General features: G+C 46.5%; 1 protein-coding gene across 1 annotated transcript; it reads left to right on the forward strand.

Annotated features, from left to right (window-relative positions):
- The first annotated feature begins 6,303 nt into the window (after nucleotides 1-6,303).
- Nucleotides 6,304-18,009, forward strand: DNAJC5B (DnaJ heat shock protein family (Hsp40) member C5 beta). Its single transcript, XM_048061797.2, has 4 exons — nucleotides 6,304-6,434; nucleotides 8,688-8,901; nucleotides 12,519-12,693; nucleotides 17,884-18,009. The coding sequence occupies exons 1-4, from the start codon at nucleotides 6,394-6,396 to the stop codon at nucleotides 17,976-17,978; spliced, it is 525 nt and encodes a 174-aa protein (XP_047917754.2). The 5' UTR covers nucleotides 6,304-6,393; the 3' UTR covers nucleotides 17,979-18,009.
- Nucleotides 18,010-22,272: the final 4,263 nt, after the last annotated feature.

Raw genomic sequence — 22,272 nt, forward strand, 5'->3', positions numbered from 1 at the left:
GTGCCGCAGGCCTGATGTCCAGGCAAGGGGACGGAAAAGCATTGGAGAATGCGGGCATCGATCCCGCTGCCTCTCACATGCTAAGCGAGCGCTCTACCACTTGAGCTAATTCCCCAGCCCACGGCCGGCCCCTGAGCAGCCGTCTGCTCGCAGTCTCCCAGCCCGCCCCCTGGACAAGAGCCAAAAGGGCGCTCCTTCGAGCCGGAGTTGAACCAGCAACCTAAGGATGGCCGTGCATGGGAGCCTACAGTCCTCCGCTCTACCAGCTGAGCTATCGAAGGAATCACAGACGCCTGCCCGGCAACACGCCCTTCACACGCCCCTCACACACCTCTCCCGCTTCCAGAAATAAGCCGCACCACTCTGCTACAACTCCTCCTCCATACACACTTCCCTACAGCACCAACACACCTCCACGCACACCTCAGGCGCTTCCCTCACTAAAGGCACGTACACAAAAACACAGAAACCCTTTCCTTGCCCTCTCCGCAGACACACAGACAACCAGAACGCCACCACCTCCAACCGCTCGCCTGAAGCTTCTGCCCTCCTCTCACTTCACCTCTGATCAACGCGCTCACAAAACAACGCCCATCGGCCGTCTTCTCAGTAACCTCCTCCTCACTTCCGCAACACCCCAAACAACCCCTCACAGCTTCGCCTTTTGCACAAGGGCAACAGACACCCTGTCCTCAGCATGCGCAGAGTGCAACCGCTACCTCCAACAGCTCCCACCTTCGGACGATAACACCGCCTGCGGCAGGGCTTTAGCACCTCCACCTCACGACCACTCACACGCAGGGGGACCGCACAGAGCCCCTGCCCACCCTCATCCACTGTCTGAACATCCCCAGGATGAAAGACAATTTCATGTAACCTCGGGGCTCCTCTCCTGCTTCAACGGGGCTCCATTGTTCCGCGCCCTTCTGCCAACGGCCAGACAAAATGCCGAGCTCTACTGCATCGATAACGAGCCAAGATGCGATCCCGAGAAGGGGGGCTGCTTTGCTCCCCACAAAGCCCTCTCCTCTCCTGGCTCAGGATAGGCCCCCTTCATTGAGCCGTCCTCGCAGAGCACGTGTTCCCAAGTCACGCCGTCCCGGTGGTGGCCTTCTTCTCAGCCTGCAGCACTTGCTCAACGTCTTCCTCGCACACAGAGGCCTACACAAGGACGTGCTTCTCTTGATGCCGTCGATCGCGTGCCCATCTATGGCGGAGGAGCATCACTTCCCTCCTGCTACAGCCCGTGCTGCCCTTGGCCTGCATGCTGACTGGATGCCGTCGTGGTCCGCAGCAGCCCAGACGCTGCCCAGGTTCTCCAGAGCCCCACAGTAGGGACGACACGCGTCCCCAGTGCCGCAGGCCTGATGTCCAGGCAAGGGGACGGAAAAGCATTGGAGAATGCGGGCATCGATCCCGCTGCCTCTCACATGCTAAGCGAGCGCTCTACCACTTGAGCTAATTCCCCAGCCCACGGCCGGCCCCTGAGCAGCCGTCTGCTCGCAGTCTCCCAGCCCGCCCCCTGGACAAGAGCCAAAAGGGCGCTCCTTCGAGCCGGAGTTGAACCAGCGACCTAAGGATGGCCGTGCATGGGAGCCTACAGTCCTCCGCTCTACCAGCTGAGCTATCGAAGGAATCACAGACGCCTGCCCGGCAACACGCCCTTCACACGCCCCTCACACACCTCTCCCGCTTCCAGAAATAAGCCGCACCACTCTGCTACATCTCCTCCTCCATACACACTTCCCTACAGCACCAACACACCTCCACGCACACCTCAGGCGCTTCCCTCACTAAAGGCACGTACACAAAAACACAGAAACCCTTTCCTTGCCCTCTCCGCAGACACACAGACAACCAGAACGCCACCACCTCCAACCGCTCGCCTGAAGCTTCTGCCCTCCTCTCACTTCACCTCTGATCAACGCGCTCACAAAACAACGCCCATCGGCCGTCTTCTCAGTAACCTCCTCCTCACTTCCGCAACACCCCAAACAACCCCTCACAGCTTCGCCTTTTGCACAAGGGCAACAGACACCCTGTCCTCAGCATGCGCAGAGTGCAACCGCTACCTCCAACAGCTCCCACCTTCGGACGATAACACCGCCTGCGGCAGGGCTTTAGCACCTCCACCTCACGACCACTCACACGCAGGGGGACCGCACAGAGCCCCTGCCCACCCTCATCCACTGTCTGAACATCCCCAGGATGAAAGACAATTTCATGTAACCTCGGGGCTCCTCTCCTGCTTCAACGGGGCTCCATTGTTCCGCGCCCTTCTGCCAACGGCCAGACAAAAAGGCCGAGCTCTACTGCATCGATAACGAGCCAAGATGCGATCCCGAGAAGGGGGGCTGCTTTGCTCCCCACAAAGCCCTCTCCTCTCCTGGCTCAGGATAGGCCCCCTTCATTGAGCCGTCCTCGCAGAGCACGTGTTCCCAAGTCACGCCGTCCCGGTGGTGGCCTTCTTCTCAGCCTGCAGCACTTGCTCAACGTCTTCCTCGCACACAGAGGCCTACACAAGGACGTGCTTCTCTTGATGCCGTCGATCGCGTGCCCATCTATGGCGGAGGAGCATCACTTCCCTCCTGCTACAGCCCGTGCTGCCCTTGGCCTGCATGCTGACTGGATGCCGTCGTGGTCCGCAGCAGCCCAGACGCTGCCCAGGTTCTCCAGAGCCCCACAGTAGGGACGACACGCGTCCCCAGTGCCGCAGGCCTGATGTCCAGGCAAGGGGACGGAAAAGCATTGGAGAATGCGGGCATCGATCCCGCTGCCTCTCACATGCTAAGCGAGCGCTCTACCACTTGAGCTAATTCCCCAGCCCACGGCCGGCCCCTGAGCAGCCGTCTGCTCGCAGTCTCCCAGCCCGCCCCCTGGACAAGAGCCAAAAGGGCGCTCCTTCGAGCCGGAGTTGAACCAGCGACCTAAGGATGGCCGTGCATGGGAGCCTACAGTCCTCCGCTCTACCAGCTGAGCTATCGAAGGAATCACAGACGCCTGCCCGGCAACACGCCCTTCACACGCCCCTCACACACCTCTCCCGCTTCCAGAAATAAGCCGCACCACTCTGCTACAACTCCTCCTCCATACACACTTCCCTACAGCACCAACACACCTCCACGCACACCTCAGGCGCTTCCCTCACTAAAGGCACGTACACAAAAACACAGAAACCCTTTCCTTGCCCTCTCCGCAGACACACAGACAACCAGAACGCCACCACCTCCAACCGCTCGCCTGAAGCTTCTGCCCTCCTCTCACTTCACCTCTGATCAACGCGCTCACAAAACAACGCCCATCGGCCGTCTTCTCAGTAACCTCCTCCTCACTTCCGCAACACCCCAAACAACCCCTCACAGCTTCGCCTTTTGCACAAGGGCAACAGACACCCTGTCCTCAGCATGCGCAGAGTGCAACCGCTACCTCCAACAGCTCCCACCTTCGGACGATAACACCGCCTGCGGCAGGGCTTTAGCACCTCCACCTCACGACCACTCACACGCAGGGGGACCGCACAGAGCCCCTGCCCACCCTCATCCACTGTCTGAACATCCCCAGGATGAAAGACAATTTCATGTAACCTCGGGGCTCCTCTCCTGCTTCAACGGGGCTCCATTGTTCCGCGCCCTTCTGCCAACGGCCAGACAAAATGCCGAGCTCTACTGCATCGATAACGAGCCAAGATGCGATCCCGAGAAGGGGGGCTGCTTTGCTCCCCACAAAGCCCTCTCCTCTCCTGGCTCAGGATAGGCCCCCTTCATTGAGCCGTCCTCGCAGAGCACGTGTTCCCAAGTCACGCCGTCCCGGTGGTGGCCTTCTTCTCAGCCTGCAGCACTTGCTCAACGTCTTCCTCGCACACAGAGGCCTACACAAGGACGTGCTTCTCTTGATGCCGTCGATCGCGTGCCCATCTATGGCGGAGGAGCATCACTTCCCTCCTGCTACAGCCCGTGCTGCCCTTGGCCTGCATGCTGACTGGATGCCGTCGTGGTCCGCAGCAGCCCAGACGCTGCCCAGGTTCTCCAGAGCCCCACAGTAGGGACGACACGCGTCCCCAGTGCCGCAGGCCTGATGTCCAGGCAAGGGGACGGAAAAGCATTGGAGAATGCGGGCATCGATCCCGCTGCCTCTCACATGCTAAGCGAGCGCTCTACCACTTGAGCTAATTCCCCAGCCCACGGCCGGCCCCTGAGCAGCCGTCTGCTCGCAGTCTCCCAGCCCGCCCCCTGGACAAGAGCCAAAAGGGCGCTCCTTCGAGCCGGAGTTGAACCAGCGACCTAAGGATGGCCGTGCATGGGAGCCTACAGTCCTCCGCTCTACCAGCTGAGCTATCGAAGGAATCAGAAACATATGACTGGCAACATTTCCTTCACTTGTCCCTCTCACAGTTATGCAATTTTTAGAAGACTGTATAACCATTCAGCTACATGTCATCCACCATGCACAATCATCCCTTGTAAAACCAGAGATGTTGAGTAAACACTCAAATACCACGCCAACCATCCCTCCCACCCTCTTTCTTGATGGACGATCTACCCAAATAGTGTATTTCTCTTGACCTCATCATTTGTTTCACTGAAGTTTTCATTAGCTCTCTAAGAATTTGGCTCTCTGATATCTTAATCTACTTTATGTTTAAAAACATGGCCTTGATAATAAGATCTTTGGGCAGCTTTTCTATGTCCTGCTTTCTTCTGCAATGGAGAATCTTTGAAATGAATTCTTTTGTCCTTTCTGCTTTTTCTGAGCTGTGTTGAAGCATGTTTTCTACCATTTCTTTGCATTTCTACTTGCCCTACTTGTTGTGAATCTGGGCCTGGCCCTTAGACTCAAGTAGCCTACCTCAGATATTCTGCATGCACACCACCACCGAGTTGTCTTTCCGTTGTAGATCTGTGTCTGAATCTTGTCCCATCTTCACTCTTGACCACAAGCAGCCCTCTTACCTCAGCCTCCCTTTTCTGACCTCACAATTGCCTTGTAGGTGTGGATGTTTGAAATGGCAAAGGTGTCACGGTGTCTGCGCAAGAGCCAAAAAGGCACTTCTTCAAGATGGAATTGAACAAACAAGCAAAGGATAGCCATGCAAGAGTACCTACAATCTCCTGCTCTACCAGCTATGCTATTGATGGAGTGGCTGGAGTATGAGTTATACCACTCCATTTTCCACTGCGCTGTTTTTACACCCACTTTCCTGCCTCCACTATGCCACTCTCTCTATCCAGATGTACCTCCAGCAGACAATGTGTGTAGCACAGTCTGGGCCTGAGTTCAGCTTGCACTCTAAGCCTACCACTAACAGAAGTGCTGAGAGTGTTCGTCCAAATTCCTTTCCCTGAATGCCCCAGCCATCTTGTGGAATAGTTGTTTTTTTTCCTTTTTCTCACTTATCTCTCCCAAAAGTGTCACATTTCTTTCTGCTGTCAAGGGCTGCAGTGGTCAGTGGGGAAGAAGAGGGCCATTCATCATGAGAAAAATCTGAATTGACTTAAAGTTGTGTGTTTGGTATAGGAAGGAGGCCAGAATTCATTTTACTCTCTCTCTCTTTTTTTTTTTTTTTTGGCTTTCTTCCCTTTTTGTATTCGTAATGAACAACTATTACTACCTAGGTAGACATTTCACTTCCAAGAGACTCACAGGGAAACTTCTGTATAGCTGACACCTTCTCTTATTTCACAGAATCATAGAATGTTTTGGGGGAGCAAAGGGGGGAGAGTCACATCCCTTGACCTGCTAGATACACTTCTTTTGATGCAGCCCAGGATACAATTGTCTTTCTGGGTTGCAAATTGGCTCACGTCAAGCTTTTAATCCACTGGTACATTCAATGTCCTTCTCCTCATGGCTGCTCTTTATCCGCTCATTGCCCAGCCTGTGTTCTTCTTTGGGATTGCCCCAACCCAGTTGTAGGACCTTGCACTCAGCCTTGTTGAACCGCCTGTTGTTCACACAGGACCCCCTCTCAAGCCTGTCAAAGTTGCTTTGGATGGCAACCCTTCCATCCAGCATGTCTGCCACACCATTCATCTTGGTGTCATCTGCAAATTTGCTGAGGGTGCATTCAATCCCACTGTCCCTGCCACCAACAAGGATGTTAAACAATTAAATAGGACCCTTGACAAACACCACTCATCACTGATCTCCACCCTGGAGGTCTTTAAAAGACGTTTAGATTTAGAGCTTAGTGATATGGTTTAGTGGAGGACTTGTTAGTGTTAGGTCAGAGGTTGGGCTAGGTGATCTTGGAGGTCTCTTCCAACCTAGATGATTCTGTGATTCTGTGGATATTAAGCCATTGACCGCAAGTCTTTGAGTGCAACCATCCAGCCAATTCCTTACCCACTGAGTGGTCTGTCCATCAAGCCCTGTCTTTCCAACTTGGAGACAAGGATGTCATGCAGGACAGTGACAAATTCTTTGCACAAGTCCAGGTATATGATGTTACTTTCTCTTCTCTTATCCACCAATGCTGTAACCCTATCACAGAAGGCTACCATGTCATGTTCTTGTCCTTATTTTTGTTCTTGTCCTTATTTTTGTTCTTGTCCTTATTTTTACTGTTTCTTGGGCTGAACCTAATGGAGTCCTTTCTCTCACTCATATGAATCACGCTGGCAGTATATAGATCTCTGACCCACTACTAAATCATCAACAATTAGTATACAACATCTTGTTGTGCAGGGAGTTGTTAGCATAATATTTTTATTGAGTTTTCCCAAAACTAAAGAATATATCTCATATTTTATTAACAGTACTATGTTGTAAGTAAGGCTGTTAGCATTGCAAAACAATACTAAGCTAAAGTAAGTATGTAACTAATATTTTTTCACCTCTTTGAAATGACATTGTGTTCAAGTTCTTTTGAGATTTTTGGGAAAGTGAAGAAGGCAGAAGAAGTCTTTGGGGCTGTTAGTTGTGGGAAAAGGAAGAAAGGTCAGAGATCGAGTGTCTGATGCCTCCAGCCAAGCATAAGTTTTGAAAGTAATGCCTTTCCAATTTTTCATTCTAATTGCTAGGTTTTGTTTTCAGCTAAGAAAAGGAATAGATTGCATAAGCTACTTAAATACTTGAACGGCACATTATGTCATTAATCATGCAAGAATTAGCTTGTTTTTCCAGTTCTATTTCATCTTTTATTATATTTAAGGTACCATATGCAAAATATATTAACTATGACTGAACATGAAGCTACTGATGCTATTAGAGACATGTTTAAGGAGTTAGCTATGATCTATGAGAAGGTGATTTGAGTTCGGTGTATAGAACTGAAGATATTGTTGTCAGAGGCTATTCTCAGGCTCATATCAGTCTTGATACTGGCAGAATGTCTCCAAGACAGGAACTGTCATAAAGGGAAAAGCACTTACATTTTGCTGGGAGAATAACCAGTACTGGGACTTCAGTAGAAAGTCAAGCAGTATCCCACTCAGAGGATAAATTTGTTAAAGCAAGTGTGGGCACACTGCCTTCACACCACAATTAGTTTATTTGTTTACTTACTTACTTATTTTGGCATAATGGTCATGACTAGCTTCTGAAACACTCAGAGAGAACATTTAAAAATACAACATAGCTTGACTTATGTGAGGATGACAGAATTGAATACACTATTAAATCACTTTTAATGCCACTAGAGGTCAGCACTAGTCATTAAATAAATGTCCTCGGAAAATTTTATTGCCACTTCTTCAAAGGGAGTGGAGATTTTCAAAAAGCTACACTTATGTCTATGCTTGCTTTGCAGGTACGTGTGAGCTCACACTGCTCCAACATGGCTGGAAGCAAACCCTTTATTCCCCAAATCTGATTCCCCAGTGCTGTCTGTGAGCCAACAGTCCCACATGGTTGTTTTCAAGTTGTAACTGTACTCAGAGGCTGTAGCAGTGAGTACAGTCAGAGAAAACAGACGGTACTGAGCCCTGTCCCGGCAAAGGCTTTCCACCAGCGCAAACAGCCCCAAACAGTCAACAGTCCGCTTCCACTACCTTAGGAACGGCATTGAGTGTGGCAGTGGTGAACTAGGCTCAGACAGGCATTAGAAACTGGGGCTAACTCGCTATGCTTTTCCATCTTGTGCTTCAGAAATATGCTTCCTTTCTCTTGCAACTCCTAAATTTGTTTTTCATCATCACTGTCTGGGCTTCTGCAAACATAGACACTGTTTACTATATTTTAATATAGCTACTATTGATAGACAATCAAGTACTGAATTTCCTTTGCTATAAAGATCATTTTGATGGGATAAACATGTTTTTAAACATCCTTTACAAAATCTTTATCTTTGTTGAAACCTGCTAAATGATGCAAATCAGCTGGCAAACATAATGCAACAAATGTTTGTGATTTATTACCAGGCTAAAATCTGTGCTTTCAGCATGTATCGCTTTCTCCCTTAATTTGATAGCTGATGAGGTATCAAGGCAAAATGTTCATGCCTAGTGTAACCAGCACATCTCTTTCACAAAAACTTTCATTTTCACTTACTTTGTGTCACTTTCCTTCCACTGAACGTTCTGTGTGTATTAGAACTGGAAATAAGAAGGTCCAGGCTGAACGTACTGTTCAGAATAATTATGTCTCTGCTAGAGTATTTTGTAATGTTTTATTCGTGTCCGTATACATACACTATATGCACACTCTACCGATGTTTATTTTCCCTGGTTTTTTTTCTTTTTATGTTGAAGAAAATTGGCTCTGAAATATCATCCTGACAAGAACCCTGACAATCCAGAGGCTGCAGAAAAATTTAAAGAGATAAACAATGCTCATGCAACGCTGACTGATCTGTCCAAGCGAAACATATATGACAAGTATGGATCCTTAGGGCTCTATGTGGCAGAACAGTTTGGTGAGGAAAATGTTAACACATACTTCATGCTCTCAAGCTGGTGGGCAAAGGTAAGCTGTTATTTTCTGTTGAAAAGCAGGCATTATAATGCACAAAGATACTTATATACACAAGGAAACCCCTGAAAAACACAGTGTTCATACAGGCTTAACAAAGATCAGGATGTAAAACACTACTAAAATCTTAATTAAACAATAATGTATCGGGGAAAATCGACAGTGGCAGATGTAGCATCAGCTCAGAAGAGGGCTAATATAGAATGTTTTCTTTTTCTTTCTAACTTGGTAAATAAAGTGCATGTTTTGTAACACTTCCAGACATTAATTAGATTTGAATCTGGTGCTCCAGGTTAATTTTGACTTTCTTTTCAGTAGTGACTAAATAAAAGTGACTCATTGTTCAAAAATGAGAAGTCCCACTTATGTGACAACCAGTTAATAAGTTATTACAGTACAAATTTAGCTGTGTTCTTTGCTATATATAGCACACAGCATAAGTAAGCAATAATAATACATAACACTGTGGGATTATGGTGTCATATATGTGCCCTGTCAGCTCTTGGTGAGGGGGTGAGAGAAGGGAAGTGGAAGAAAAGGTGAGAACTGGGGAGTGGAGGAAGAGATCAGGAAAAGAAGAGAATGATGCATCAAAAACTGGCATATTGCTCAAGGAAAAACACATCATGGAGTGCTCTTGTGATAAAAGAGTTGTGTTCATGTGCTTGCTTATGTCACTGTTATCCTCTGATGTTTCTATATGTCAAATTCTGGTGTTTCAGCGGATATTGAAATGTTACAGAAATGTAACAAACCAACAGAACTGCAAATATGCAAAACCAATGCTCTCCCCACCTGTTTCCAACAATAAAATAACAGGAAAGAAAGGTCTCTGCTGGAACAAATGGGAAATGGTCTGTACTGCATGAAGCAAACGTGCTGTGACAGCTTTGATCTCAGAACGATGGAACGTGCATTCTTGCATTTGTGACGGATCAGGGCAGTATTTCACTGCCCTCACAGCCCCCTCACTGCAGATTTGTGGGTTTAGGAAGCCACAATCTGTAGGCTGAATCAGTATGAGATGGAAGCTGCTCAAATGCCAAACTGCAAATGAAACTAATGAACAAAAAACACCGGTGTTGAAATGACACCTGCACGGTTGGGATGGCATCCTCAGAAACAGCCTGGAGGCTGCCTGCCGGCGGCTGGGCTCCTGGCCACAGCTGCTTTCTGTTCCTGCTGGGTCCGTCCCTGTTCTCTTTGCTGTCTTTTTACCCTCCTCTTTGGCCTCTTTGTCACGGCTCAGGTGCCTGGAAGCATTCCCTTAGAGCTGAGAGGGCAACTGTATTGGCTCCTCTAACAGTCTTGATAATTAAAGTTTTCTTCACATTTAACTTTTATTTCCTCTTCTGCTTGCTGATTGTTAATGGAGGCTTTATGAAGTATAAAATACTCTGTGGTCAGAAAATCAGGAACGGAAATAGCTGCTGTGGCTTTGACTCATAAGGAGAGCAGCGGAGAGTACAGAGAGAAGCTAGTAAGTCCCTAACACATACAGGAGGAACGTGTGGATTGTTTCAGAAGAGATGTATCCTGGAGGTGAGAAGAGAGATGCTGAAAGTCCAAGCAAAATTAATCACTGCTTCCTGAGTTTTAAGAATTCTGTGCAGAATAGCCAGGAAAAATCCAAAATATGCAAATGGTCAGCACCTGAGGATTGTTACAGGTGGTCTCTCTCTCTCTCTCTCCCCCAGTTCCAAACCTTGCCACCTCCGAAGCACAAACAGGTGACCAAATGTTTTTTTTCAAGCTGAGGTCACTAATCCTCATCTCTTTTTTTCTCATGCACAAATGCCAGGCCAGCTTCAGATTTTTATATTATCTATCATAATACTATTTAAGTCTGACTGTGGATGATCTTAGGACCCCTAATTTTCTCCATTTTGGTCTGAAGAAGGTAGGGACCACAGCTTTTGCTTATTATCTTCTTCTTCAGCTACCAAAATTCCTGGTAAATCCTCTTCCCTAACACACTCATACTGAGAAAATCTGACCATCAAGAGGAGGTGTATCATTAGAAGTAAAGAAAGTCAAATGAAAGAAGAAATGCAAAGTGAAAATTACTTTTTTGGAACTGCCAGACTTCTTAGCAGGCATATTAAACGTGGAACATATTAACATGGGTAGTGGGTACTTGAACTGCTTATCCACTGGCAGACATTGGAGTTGTTCATGCAACTATTATTGCAAAAAGCAATTCTCCCTCTCCCATGAAGACAGTTTAATGATCACATCAGTGTTCTTCTGATTCCTGATTTACCATCTACGATATTTGAAATATAAGAATCATGAATCATTAATTTATCATGAATAGATACATGTATATATTTCACTTGATAAACTTTTGTACTTCTTTTCATTCTATCCATTGTGCTGATTTTTTTCTCCATTATGGCATAAACGATAAACAGACGGATAACTTATTTTAGAGGTTCTGAGATTTCTAACAGTTTCAGATGTTAGTTGGAAGGAAAACATTTTTAAAAGAAATGTCTGAGTCCTCCTTGTCTTTTAAGAAGCATCTTGTTCACTCTTGATATATCTGTGGGTAGAATAGATTATCATTGGCCTCGAGCCTGCAAACACATAAACGGTAAATATTACACATGTAAATATCATATTACCTTCAAAGCCCGTGCTAACATTGCCTGAGACATGCATACATAACTGAGTGTTATTTACATAGCTTCATTGTCAAATTTGACAATATCCTGGCATTTATGCTTCCTTTCTTCTTCACCAGCATGTTTACTTATGAACTTAAGAAGTAACTGCAAGAGCACATAAGTGAAACTGCATTTAGTAAAGGGCAGCCTGGATACCTATAATACTAGAGCCTGGCTCTGCTGAAGCATCTGCACTTGGCGTGACAGGGGCAGGAGTGAGCAGGGGCAATGCTGGTGGGAGCTTCTTGATGCCTAAGTCCCCAGACGTAGAAACCACAGCCCAAGGTGTCTAACCCAGGAGTTGTCACCTCTGTGCTCCTGCACAGGCTAAAGAAGAGAAAGAGACGCCTCCAAAGGGCAATGCAAATTCTCCTGGGACTGATTCACCCTCTGGAAGGTCTTTTAGCTTCCTATCACCTACGTGGGGAGCCCACAGAGACTGCGGGCCTAATTTACCTGCCTTAGTTCAGTGACTGTAGTTGTGTGGATGCATCTGAGTCTTCGCTTCTTTTTGTCTTGGCTTTGTTATTGACAAGAACCTGCCAGTAAATAAGTGTTTGCAAAAAAAAAGTTCTTGGGCAAATGAGTCATTTTTAAGATGGAAATGAGTCATTTTAAGGTGGGTGGGGTTCTGCATACTGCCTGGAGGTTTTTTCTGAGGGCCGTCAGCTGAAGACAGGCTTTCGGGAGTTGGGCATGCGGGGGCCTGTTGTTTGGTGGCTTCTTTGTGGCTGTGGTCCCGAGCGTCAAGCAGGAGCTGGTGGGTGAGGAGGACCCTGGAAGGTCTGGTCCTTATTTAGGCACTCGTCTGGTGGTTGGACTCCTCTGAGAACCAAGCATGTGGGAGCCCGAGTCCCTTTGAAGAGCCTCTTTGAAGAGGCTGCCGTGAGTTTCAGGAAGGTCACTGCTCATGGGGTTTTCCTCTCGCTGTCTTTAACCCAGGGCTTGTTTGCAGTCTGCGGCCTCCTGACGGGCTGCTACCTCTGCTGCTGCCTCTGCTGCTGTTTCAACTGCTGCTGCGGAAAGTGCAAACCCAAAGCACCTGAAGGGGAGGAGTATGAGTTCTGTGTGTCTCCGGAAGATTTGGAAGAGCAAATTAAGAATGACATGGAAAGAGGTGTGTATTATAGGGGCTCACTGGGTAGCAAAGCTGTTCAAAGCGGCCCGTAGAGCCTGTAGGCCAGATGTTGTGCTCGCAATGCTGAGGCTGATTCCAGACATCCGTGGAGATGTGCCAATTCTCTCCAGCTAACACCGTGACCTAATGAACTTCCCATGTAGCATGATAATGAAAAACTAAACTTATGGGACTAATAACTAAATATCTCCTCTATCTCTTATTAGACGCAAACATTAGAAGTCTTAGGGCTCATCTGAAGAGAAGATGCTCGCCTTTTAGCCCCCATACCCCTGTTGCTTCATATCCTAGGTCCTGTACATACATAGCAGGCTCCAGCTGGACTGGTGCTTGCCACATCTCACCTGCCTGAAAAAGTACATTCAGTTCTTACTCAGGTAAAATCCATCAGTTGTGATGGGCCAACCGTGCCCATGCAAGAAAAGGCTTTAAGAAAAGATGCAGAGCTTCCAGCTGTAAGGTTGTGCAGTAACCTAAGGCATTCAGAATGGGAGCTGCCATGGTCCTGCCCCTTTCCCATCCACCCTCAAGCTGCTCGCTCCTTCTCTACTGCTTTGGACATAGCAATTGTGCTGCCTCACCAGGAGCCAAACCTTGGACAGGACTCAGATGAAAAGTTATCTCCCCAAAAGAGCGAGCAGCTCCCTGCCAGTTTAACTCCCTGGTGTGCCTGACAGCGGGACAGGACAAGTGCTAATCCAGCTCAAGGAAGGGATCACAGGCTGGGGACAGCAGGACCCCTTCACAGCAGGTCACCCTCTTGGCTTGGCTTGTTATACTTAAACCAGCAGTGCCAAATTGCAAATGTCACATTCCCGTAGCAGGAAGAGTTTTTTCTCCTCTTTACACACAAATATACCCTTTCATAAATATGCAACAAAACACCTGTAGTAGCTGAAACAAATGCTATTCATATAACTGATATGCAAATGAGTGTTGTTTTTAAATTGTTTTTGCCTAGAAGCATTTCAAGGTAAATACAGTCGGCTTAGAAATTGATCATATTTGGTCAGTCAGTGCAAAGGTAACAAAAAAAAATGTTAGTGAAAGCTTTATAACCACAGTGCATTATTTGAAATAAATGTAATATACCGTAAGACATTAAGCACCTGAAAAGTGCAAATAAAAAACGGGTTTTGATGCTTATGGGTCTATGACACCGAAGTCTGAAATACAAAGGTGTAACTTGGAAGGATAAAAAATGTTTAATTTAGCATTTCCCTGTCTCTTTTTGTAAATTGGCAGGCATTTTGCTGTCTCTCAAAATCCAGGACAAATTTCTGCAGAGGCAGGAAAAAAACCTGTGCTCCCTCCTTCCAGCACTAGAAGTGCTTCTTGACATGAGTTCAGTAACTTTAGGCCATCTTCCCATCCCTTTACTCCCACCAAGTCTCAACTAGATAGCCTATAAATAAATAAACAAATAAATAAATTGCATGTTCAGCAAAGTACCAGTATGTTTTAGGTACTCTGAAGACAATGTTAATCAGGTAGGGCCTGAGGAAAACTAGCTATTTCTACCTTTCCTAGCCTTCTCTTCCATCCTGCTACATTTTCTTGCCAATCAAAACCAGCTTGCTTAAGCAGAGTAGAACTCTCTACATCTTAAAAGCAGATGAAAAGAAAAATAAAAAAATAAAAGGAAAAACTTCATGACAGAGGATGGTGGGAGCATCTTTTCTGCAACTGAAAGGAAAATAGGCACTGCATTTAGAGAAACGAATGGTAACCAGCTCAAACTGCAGTTACCTTCCCTCTTCTCCTCACCAGATTTTAGGGATTCTGGTCAAAAAGAATCAGATGACCTGGAATAGAAAAGATTGGGCTTTTCCACCAGACATTTTCAAATGCTGGGCCAGATAAATGAATGCTCATGCCTTCCTTTGTGTAAATAATAGAAATGCTCTTGTAGGTAATTCAGAAACAAACTGTAATCAGTCCTGCATCAGACTACATTTTGGAAGAGAAAATCATATCAGGTTCCAAATTCTTTGCATGCCCTCTGCCCACAGACTGAGCATTCTAGCTGGTAATTAATTTCTTTGCTTCCTGCTGTCCCAAGTTTATATATTGTTGCTAGCCAGAACTTTTTTTTACTGAGGTCAAAATGTAGATTCCCAAACTAAGGCCATACTTTTATTTATCCAAATATTTTATAATCAGCCCTTGCTTTTCTGAGGAATGCAACAGCGATAAAACATCACAATCCCTGATGCTAAACAATCTCTGAGAGCAAGTCTCCACCAGTTCTTGCTGCGCTCACGGGGAGCTGCTTGGAGCCAGTCATACTGTGAGAAAAGGCAGTGCGCGTGTTGTGGGAGCAGGGACTTAGACTTTCCTTTTTTGAAAGGGCACAACAGTAGTAATTTTTGAAATCCCTCACATTTCTCCTTAACAAAACTCAAGGTGCTACACAGTTTATTTGATTCCCCAATTTAACATACCATAAAACAAATGTATTAGTAAATAAAGATATATGAGGCCAAAAATTCTGTGATCCATTCCCTAAAATGGAAAAGCAATGTGAGTTGTCACAATCATTTCAAAACCTTCAAGTCTGAAAAAAAAAGTCATATTCCTCTAGAAGAAAGTTTTATTGAAATTTATTTGACTAGTTCAAGTGCTTGGCTAGCTGAGTATCTACTGTGGGAGACTTGTTTTACAGCTTTTACTTCCATGGGTAGTATCACCAAGAAGAACTAAGAGAATTTAGGGATTCGTAAGATCTGGTCTGTGCTTAGGTTACAGTGATTTCTTCCCGTGACTATTGATTTGAATCACAAGAGGACTCTTTCTGTCACACAATGCACAATAGAAGATCAATTTCCAAAATAAATCTTGTATTTGGATTATTACTTTTTAAATGTGACATTTTTTAGCATTTCAGGAAAGAAAAAAAAAAAAGTGACATTAAAAATGCATAAAGGCCGGTAACCTGTAATATCATGCCATAATGCCACAGATGACCTGAGAAAATACACTAACAGAGGGGAGCATCACACACCTCTCTGCAGCACAGATGTGCAGTAGTTCATTGTTTTCGCTTGCACACAGTGCAGGCTGACAGATTTTGCTTTCACTGAGGTCCATGGCAAACCTTCTGTTGACTTCTGTGGTCCCAGGTGAGATGATTGAGTTTGGATTGCCCTCAACGATGCACTCAAACAGTTTGTCTGGTTTGCTCTCCTCTCCTGTTTGGTTATTCTCACAAGAACAAAGCAAGACATTTCTAGACTAACTTTCATTTTACAGAAAATGAAATACAGGAGAAAAAGAAAGAAGAAAAAAAGAAAGAAGAAAGAGAAAAAAGTGAAAAGAAAAAAGAAAGAAAACAAAAAAAGTAAAAGAAAAAAGAACCAGAATAACAAAATACTTTCCTAACTCAGAAGCAGTAAGTTTTTAGCACTTCATTGTCTCCTCCACACTCCATATGATATCAATGTAGGCGAACAGTGAGCAGGAGCTATCTATAGAAAGCAGTTTAAGCTGTGAATCCTGCCGCACCTCCATTCTGCAGCTCTCCATTAACAGTCTATATTTGTACAGTTTATTATACCAGAGGTCCCTGCTTTGATAAAAAGCATCATACATCTCAGAAGGGTGCAGGCAGCACAGGACCTGGGGAAGGTGTCAGCTCAGAACTGTGCGTAGATCAGCCGGGAGCAACGTGACAGATTTTCAGTGGGTCTCTTGTTGCACATCTGGGTAGCACAGCAAAATTAACTGCTAGGCTCTGCCCTCCATAAACGAGCTTCCAAAAAATGAACAACTTGGAGGCAGCAGAGGGTGGGAGGGAATGCTGCTCAGAGATCTGGAAAATACATAGCAACTTAAAAATGGATTGAAACTGCCAAGCTAATGCGAAACCACACCAAGCTCAAGGCATTAATTACTCATATACTTTTAGAAGTTATGAAACATGTCTGTCTTTGACCTTGCGTCTAAATTAGGAATTGCCCATACAGAGAAGCTGCTCAGCATTTATCATCCTTGCCTTTCACCTTGACAGAGTCGAAGCGGTTCTGCCCCCAGCGAGGGGAAGCCGTATGGCACGCAGTTAGATTCCTGCTCTGGGTTAAGTTACTCCTATACGTTACATCTTTTGCCCATGATTCATCCCATCGACTGGCATGTAAACAGGAGGAAATGTCAGATGATTTTTTTTTTCTAAACATTCTGTCATTTGGAAAAAAAATGCAATTTGTATTCAATTACTCTGAAAACTGTTATTTTCAAGGTGGATAGTCGAAAGATTTTCGTATGAAAGCACCTTCACGGAGATTGCTGAACCTTTAAAATTCATTCTCTTGGACTCGAGTGCCCTCCTCCCCCCCCAAAAATGGTGGCTTGGAAGGAGGCCCGGGAGAAGGGCAGCCAAACCCTGTTCATTATCAGAGTGAACACAACAGCCAGCGGGGAGCTCCGTAAGGACTCAACTTTTCTCCGCTCTACAACAAATATATTTTTTTACAGATATACTGGGAAACCAAGCGTACAACCGAATGGAATGAGAAAGTACGAAGTAGTGAGCAGCTATATAGTGACACTATGGGGTTTGGGCAGTTCCAAACTCATCAAAATAATAGTCCTCAAAACTCTATTGAAAATAAATTATGTAGGACTTCAGAACGCAATTTGACATTTTTATGTAGCTTGCTGGCTTTCAGGATGCCTGTGCTTTCTTCACTCTCAAAGGTTTTACCGCTCACACGTTGCTTTCCTTTTAACTCTCTTCTTTCTTTCCTGCTAACTTTGCCTTCTCCAAGACTCATTTCTGGCCCACTCAGACACTGCCAAGGTCAGTGCTTGCTGAGTCACAGCGGCGCTCGTAGTGTGCCGACGTCTGCAGGAGCAAGCACTTGTGCCTGGAGCAGGCAGGGACCGCTACCCTGCAATCCCCACAGGGCACCAGGTAAAGCTATTGTCCGGTTCAGCAACAATAGCAATAGTCACCCTGAAATCTGTCGTTACGCGTGGACGAGGTGTCAGAGCATTTGTAGACTCGGCGTGAACGTTGCTGCCTCTTCAGCAGGCACACAGCTGTCTCCGAAACCGAGATTAAGGCGTAAGCCAGGGCAGCAGATGACACGCTGTGGTGCCAACAAGGAGCCTGGCTTTGGCAGCAAGTGAAGGATGCTTAAAGTATTTTTGTCTCCCTCCCCGATTTAGATGGAGAAACTCCTATTGTGCTTCAGCCGACAAACGCAACCGAGAAGACGCAGCTCATAGGGGACAGCCACCGGAGCTACCGCACGGACTCCTAGAGCGGGCAAACGCGGCCTGAGGGTGCCTCCCAGTGAGCGTCACGGCAAGGAAGAACACGCGGAAAGCTCTGCAGTCTGTATTTGTAGTTGTCTCTAAGCTAATCAAGACTAACCTGAGAGTAATTTCCTGTTGAGGCAGAATCTCTCTTTAGGCCACCTCATGTAGGTTCCCATCTGCACTCTACAAGGAGCTGCCTACAGCCGGTACAGAGCTCTCGCTGCTTCAAGCTGCCCTGCTCGGCGTGGTCTTTCCTCTGCAATACTCCCTTTGGTGTGATTGCTCTTCTCCCCTGTCCTCAGCTGGGGTTACACCTCCCAGACATGGTCCTGAGCCCCTCTCTGGACACACCAGCTCCTTTTCTCCATGTCCCAGGGAAGATTTCCCTCAAAGAGAAGGTCGGTGGCAAGGCAGCTGGGGCTGTCCTTCCCAAGGAGGAAAGCAGCTATCACCTTTCTGGTGCCCAGCCCCAGAAACTGTAAATCTGAGCCAGGGTGAGGTGCTCTAGGGTCATTGTGGTGGTGTTGACAAGGCAGATGACTCCAAATCTAGGAGCTTCGTCCAGCACCAGATACACACACAGGCTCTGCGTACTCCTGCACACACACAGGACAGCGCCTGCACCAGCTGCAAACACCCCATGGAGGGGGATGCTGGCCCTGGGCTGTCCCAGAGCTGCTCTCCTCTCCCTGCCACCACCACAAAGCTCCCCCGTTCCTCCGTGGATGGGTCTGCCGTCCACGCCGGGCAGCCCCAACTTTTCCATCTGCAGCTGCAGTGTGCTGGGAGTTGATCCCCAGCCAACTGCTTTCTGCCAGATCTCTTACTCCACGGTGCCCCTGGCCGCCGTCCCCACCACCCCGCTGGCACCGGGACGGCATCCATCGCTTCCACACCGCCTCGCGGGGCAGCAAGGACTTGGCAGGGCAGGGAGGCAGCAGAGGAGTGAGCATCCTGCCCACAGCCCTCGTCCTCAGGTGAGCCTGGGTCCTCCCCTCGGCCCCAGGCTTTAGGAGCATGTTGCGTGGCTTTAAATAAAGAGGTAGGGATGAGAAGCATGCTGACAATTATATCCCCAAACTCACAAAATGCTCAGTTTTGAGCAAAACCACAGTGCTTGTGTATTTCTGAAAAATGAACCAGGGGTACCGCTGCACAGATCAGTGGAGTTATGTGTGGGTACAGCTAAAGCAAGCATAAAGAAATTAGGCCCCGAATTTGTAAGAGATAAAGAAGTAACTCTGGGATCTTAAACTTAGCACTTGTCTCATTTGACAGAGCAGTTTAAGCCTTAGACAGATGAATTTCACTCTATTGATCATGTTACATCAATCACTGTCAGTTCTGTACATTTGCTATTTTTGTTCCTCTAATCACAGTGCTGCGGTCCAAAGGGGGAAGTAATGTACCACTGAATTACAGAGACCGGTGAATGTGTAGCTAGTCAAAAGTCTTATTCTCTTCTTTAAAATTGGATTCTGTGGTTGTGAAACATTATTGTCTTCCTTCCATTCTCACCTTTCACTTCAAATGTCATTTAGTGGCAGCTAAATATACGGGAATACAGTGTGTTTCATAGCACCAGCTATCGCTCCAAAGTCAAGAAATACTACTTTGAACATTTCTTTAAAGTTCCCACAACACATGGATATTTTAAAAGCCATTTATTCTAGTTCAGATTATCTACCTGTTCTCCAAGCGCAGGCACTGGGGACAGCTGACGCTCACATTGTCCTCAGAAACAGTCCTGTTTTTTTTTTTTTTGCTGCAGAGAGGAGGGGAAGTCCCAGCACGACTAGGGCTGTGTGTGGGCAGAGGGCAGTTATCCCCTCCTACCCATGGGCTGCAGACAAGGTCCCCATGGAGGGGTCGCTCACATGTGCACAAATCCAGACCGCTGCCCTGCCCGCCCGGCTGGCACTGGGGGGGTGAGCCCATCCCTGTGGTCCCAGGGCCGGGCTGGTGACAACATCCCGTGGCGGAGGAGATGTGACCCCAGACGGCAGACAGGTGCCACAAACCTTCCCGCTGGGCAGCCAGACCTGACCACGTGTGTGTCGGGGCACCAGTGCCGTGCACTGGCGGCAGTTTTGTGGGCCCATGGGGAACAGGCAGCGAGACATCGGCACCCTAATGTACTCGTACACACACACACACTTTGTCCTTCTTCGCTGTTCCCTTGTGCACAGCACGTGCTCTGCTGTAAGCCATCACCACAGGAAGAGAGGGAGCACATAGTGAGTACATCGTAAGCACGAAAGTTAAGTGATTTCCTAAGTTTTACTCTCAGATAAAGAAATTTTCTTTGAAAGCGTGCGAATGCTGTGTAGTGACTATTTCCAGCAGAGAGAAGGGAATTTCATCCAGACTTAAGTCTACCTTAAAGCTACATGTTATATAAGAAATCCTTCTACATGTGACGTCCCTCATCCTGCTCCCAGGGAAGTTCCCTTGATTTCCCTGAAACTAGGAAGGGAGAGTTAAATCCTAGATCAGTAAAAGCATTTTGGCAATTTTATTCACACGCAACACCTTCAGTGTCCCTCAGGACCCCAGTGTATGAGCCAGATCCAAGGTTTACTGAAATCAAGGAAGTGATTTCCATGGGCTGGAGATGTACCGTAAGTCATGTGGTTCTTATTCACTCTTTCTAAATGAGAGATTTTCCTTGGGAAAGATTCATGACTCGATCTTGCGGGGTGATGCAAATAAGGACAAGCTGCCACATGCATGTAAAGCCCTTTTACTGACATGTGGCTCTCTACAGAGAAACCACCATGTATTATCTCAGTCAGCCAAAAACCCCCAAAAAAAACAATGACCAAGCCTTTGAGTGGGTTCTCCAGGATTTGCAGCTTAAAAATCTGTGTGTCTGAACCCACAGTTTGATTCCAAAGAGGCAACTCGGTTTTCAGGGTACCAGAACATTTGCCTCTCTCACCATCATCAGGATTGGCTGCTTTGAGAAGGAATGAATAAGGACTTCAGGACTTAGCTCTTCCGTGTGATTTTATTGTTTGTTTTGCTTTTCGAAAAAGTTGCTAAAGTGAACACAGCAGTGTTTATATGACCTGTTTCTATGTAAGGTTCAGTCACACACCCATTAATCTTCTCATAATGTACAGTTGCTCAAACTGTTGTTCTATTTTGCTGCATTTGTTTAAGATGTAAATTACCGTACATTCCAAGCTACATTTACCATCAAGCACTCTGACTAATAAAGCCTGCATGTACGAATTGTAGCACTCCCTTCATTTTTGCCATACCATCAACAACTTCATTGCAGTAACAGCTACAGAAGCTGTCTCAACAGCTGTCCAGGATGATGGCTTTGCACCCTGACGAGCAGCAAGCAGCAGCTCAGGATTTCCCCAAAGACGAACTCACTCTTGGATTGCGGCAGATGAACCTATCTATGCAGAGCAGCCAGGGGTACAGCCACACATTGCAAATGCGTCCTTTACATAAAGCAGGATGCTTGTCTACGTAGGAAAATTCAGCAGTGGGTTGAAGTGATGTAACATGGTAGTTTTACTGGCCTAAATACCTGTATGGAACGATTCCCCTAGCACAGGGCCTGTGCAGAGTACTCATGCCACTACTGAGGACAACCAGCAGACCTCACATGAGCTTCCCTTGGGCCAGGATCTCACTCAGGGATTTTGCATCTGTCCGAGAGCCAGCACAGAGTGCCAGATAATCTGGGCTGCTACAAGAGAGGAGTATTTCTCACTATGATGGTATCCAGCCTCTATGACCGCAGAAGCCCAAGCATTCGAAAAATGGATAAGGGGCAACAGTTTTGGCTGGCTGTAATCTCTAAGATCTGTCCTTTTGAGTGCTTGAGTATTAACATATATCCAGATTCACTCAAAATACAGAATGGAAGAAACATCTTAGAAGATTTAGGACTACCATCAACATGGCAGCTACTTCCTACTTAGGTGGCCGGTGCACTTTTCTCCCCACAATAAGATTATACAATAAACCACTTTGCTTAATCCAAGACACATCAAACAGAGTAGTATGCTGTTTGATTTCATTGTTTAACTTCCCTAAGAATTAATACCCAGAGTACGGGTATGAGTTCAGTCAGAAAAGAATTACATTTTTGCTGGTTTTTTAGAACAAAATTGTTAAAGAAAAAAATAACGAAGCACACAAAACTAAGCACAGTTCAGAAAATTGATTTTTGTTTTCTATACTATTTCCTGTGGAAAAGAAAATGTTTGTTGGATTGCTAGAAAGCAGGGAGAAAGACTTGCAAAGCAGCCCCTTCCTTCCCTCCATGAACTA

The sequence above is a fragment of the Anser cygnoides genome, chromosome 2, assembly GCF_040182565.1.
Source record: "Anser cygnoides isolate HZ-2024a breed goose chromosome 2, Taihu_goose_T2T_genome, whole genome shotgun sequence".
NCBI lineage: Eukaryota > Metazoa > Chordata > Aves > Anseriformes > Anatidae > Anser > Anser cygnoides.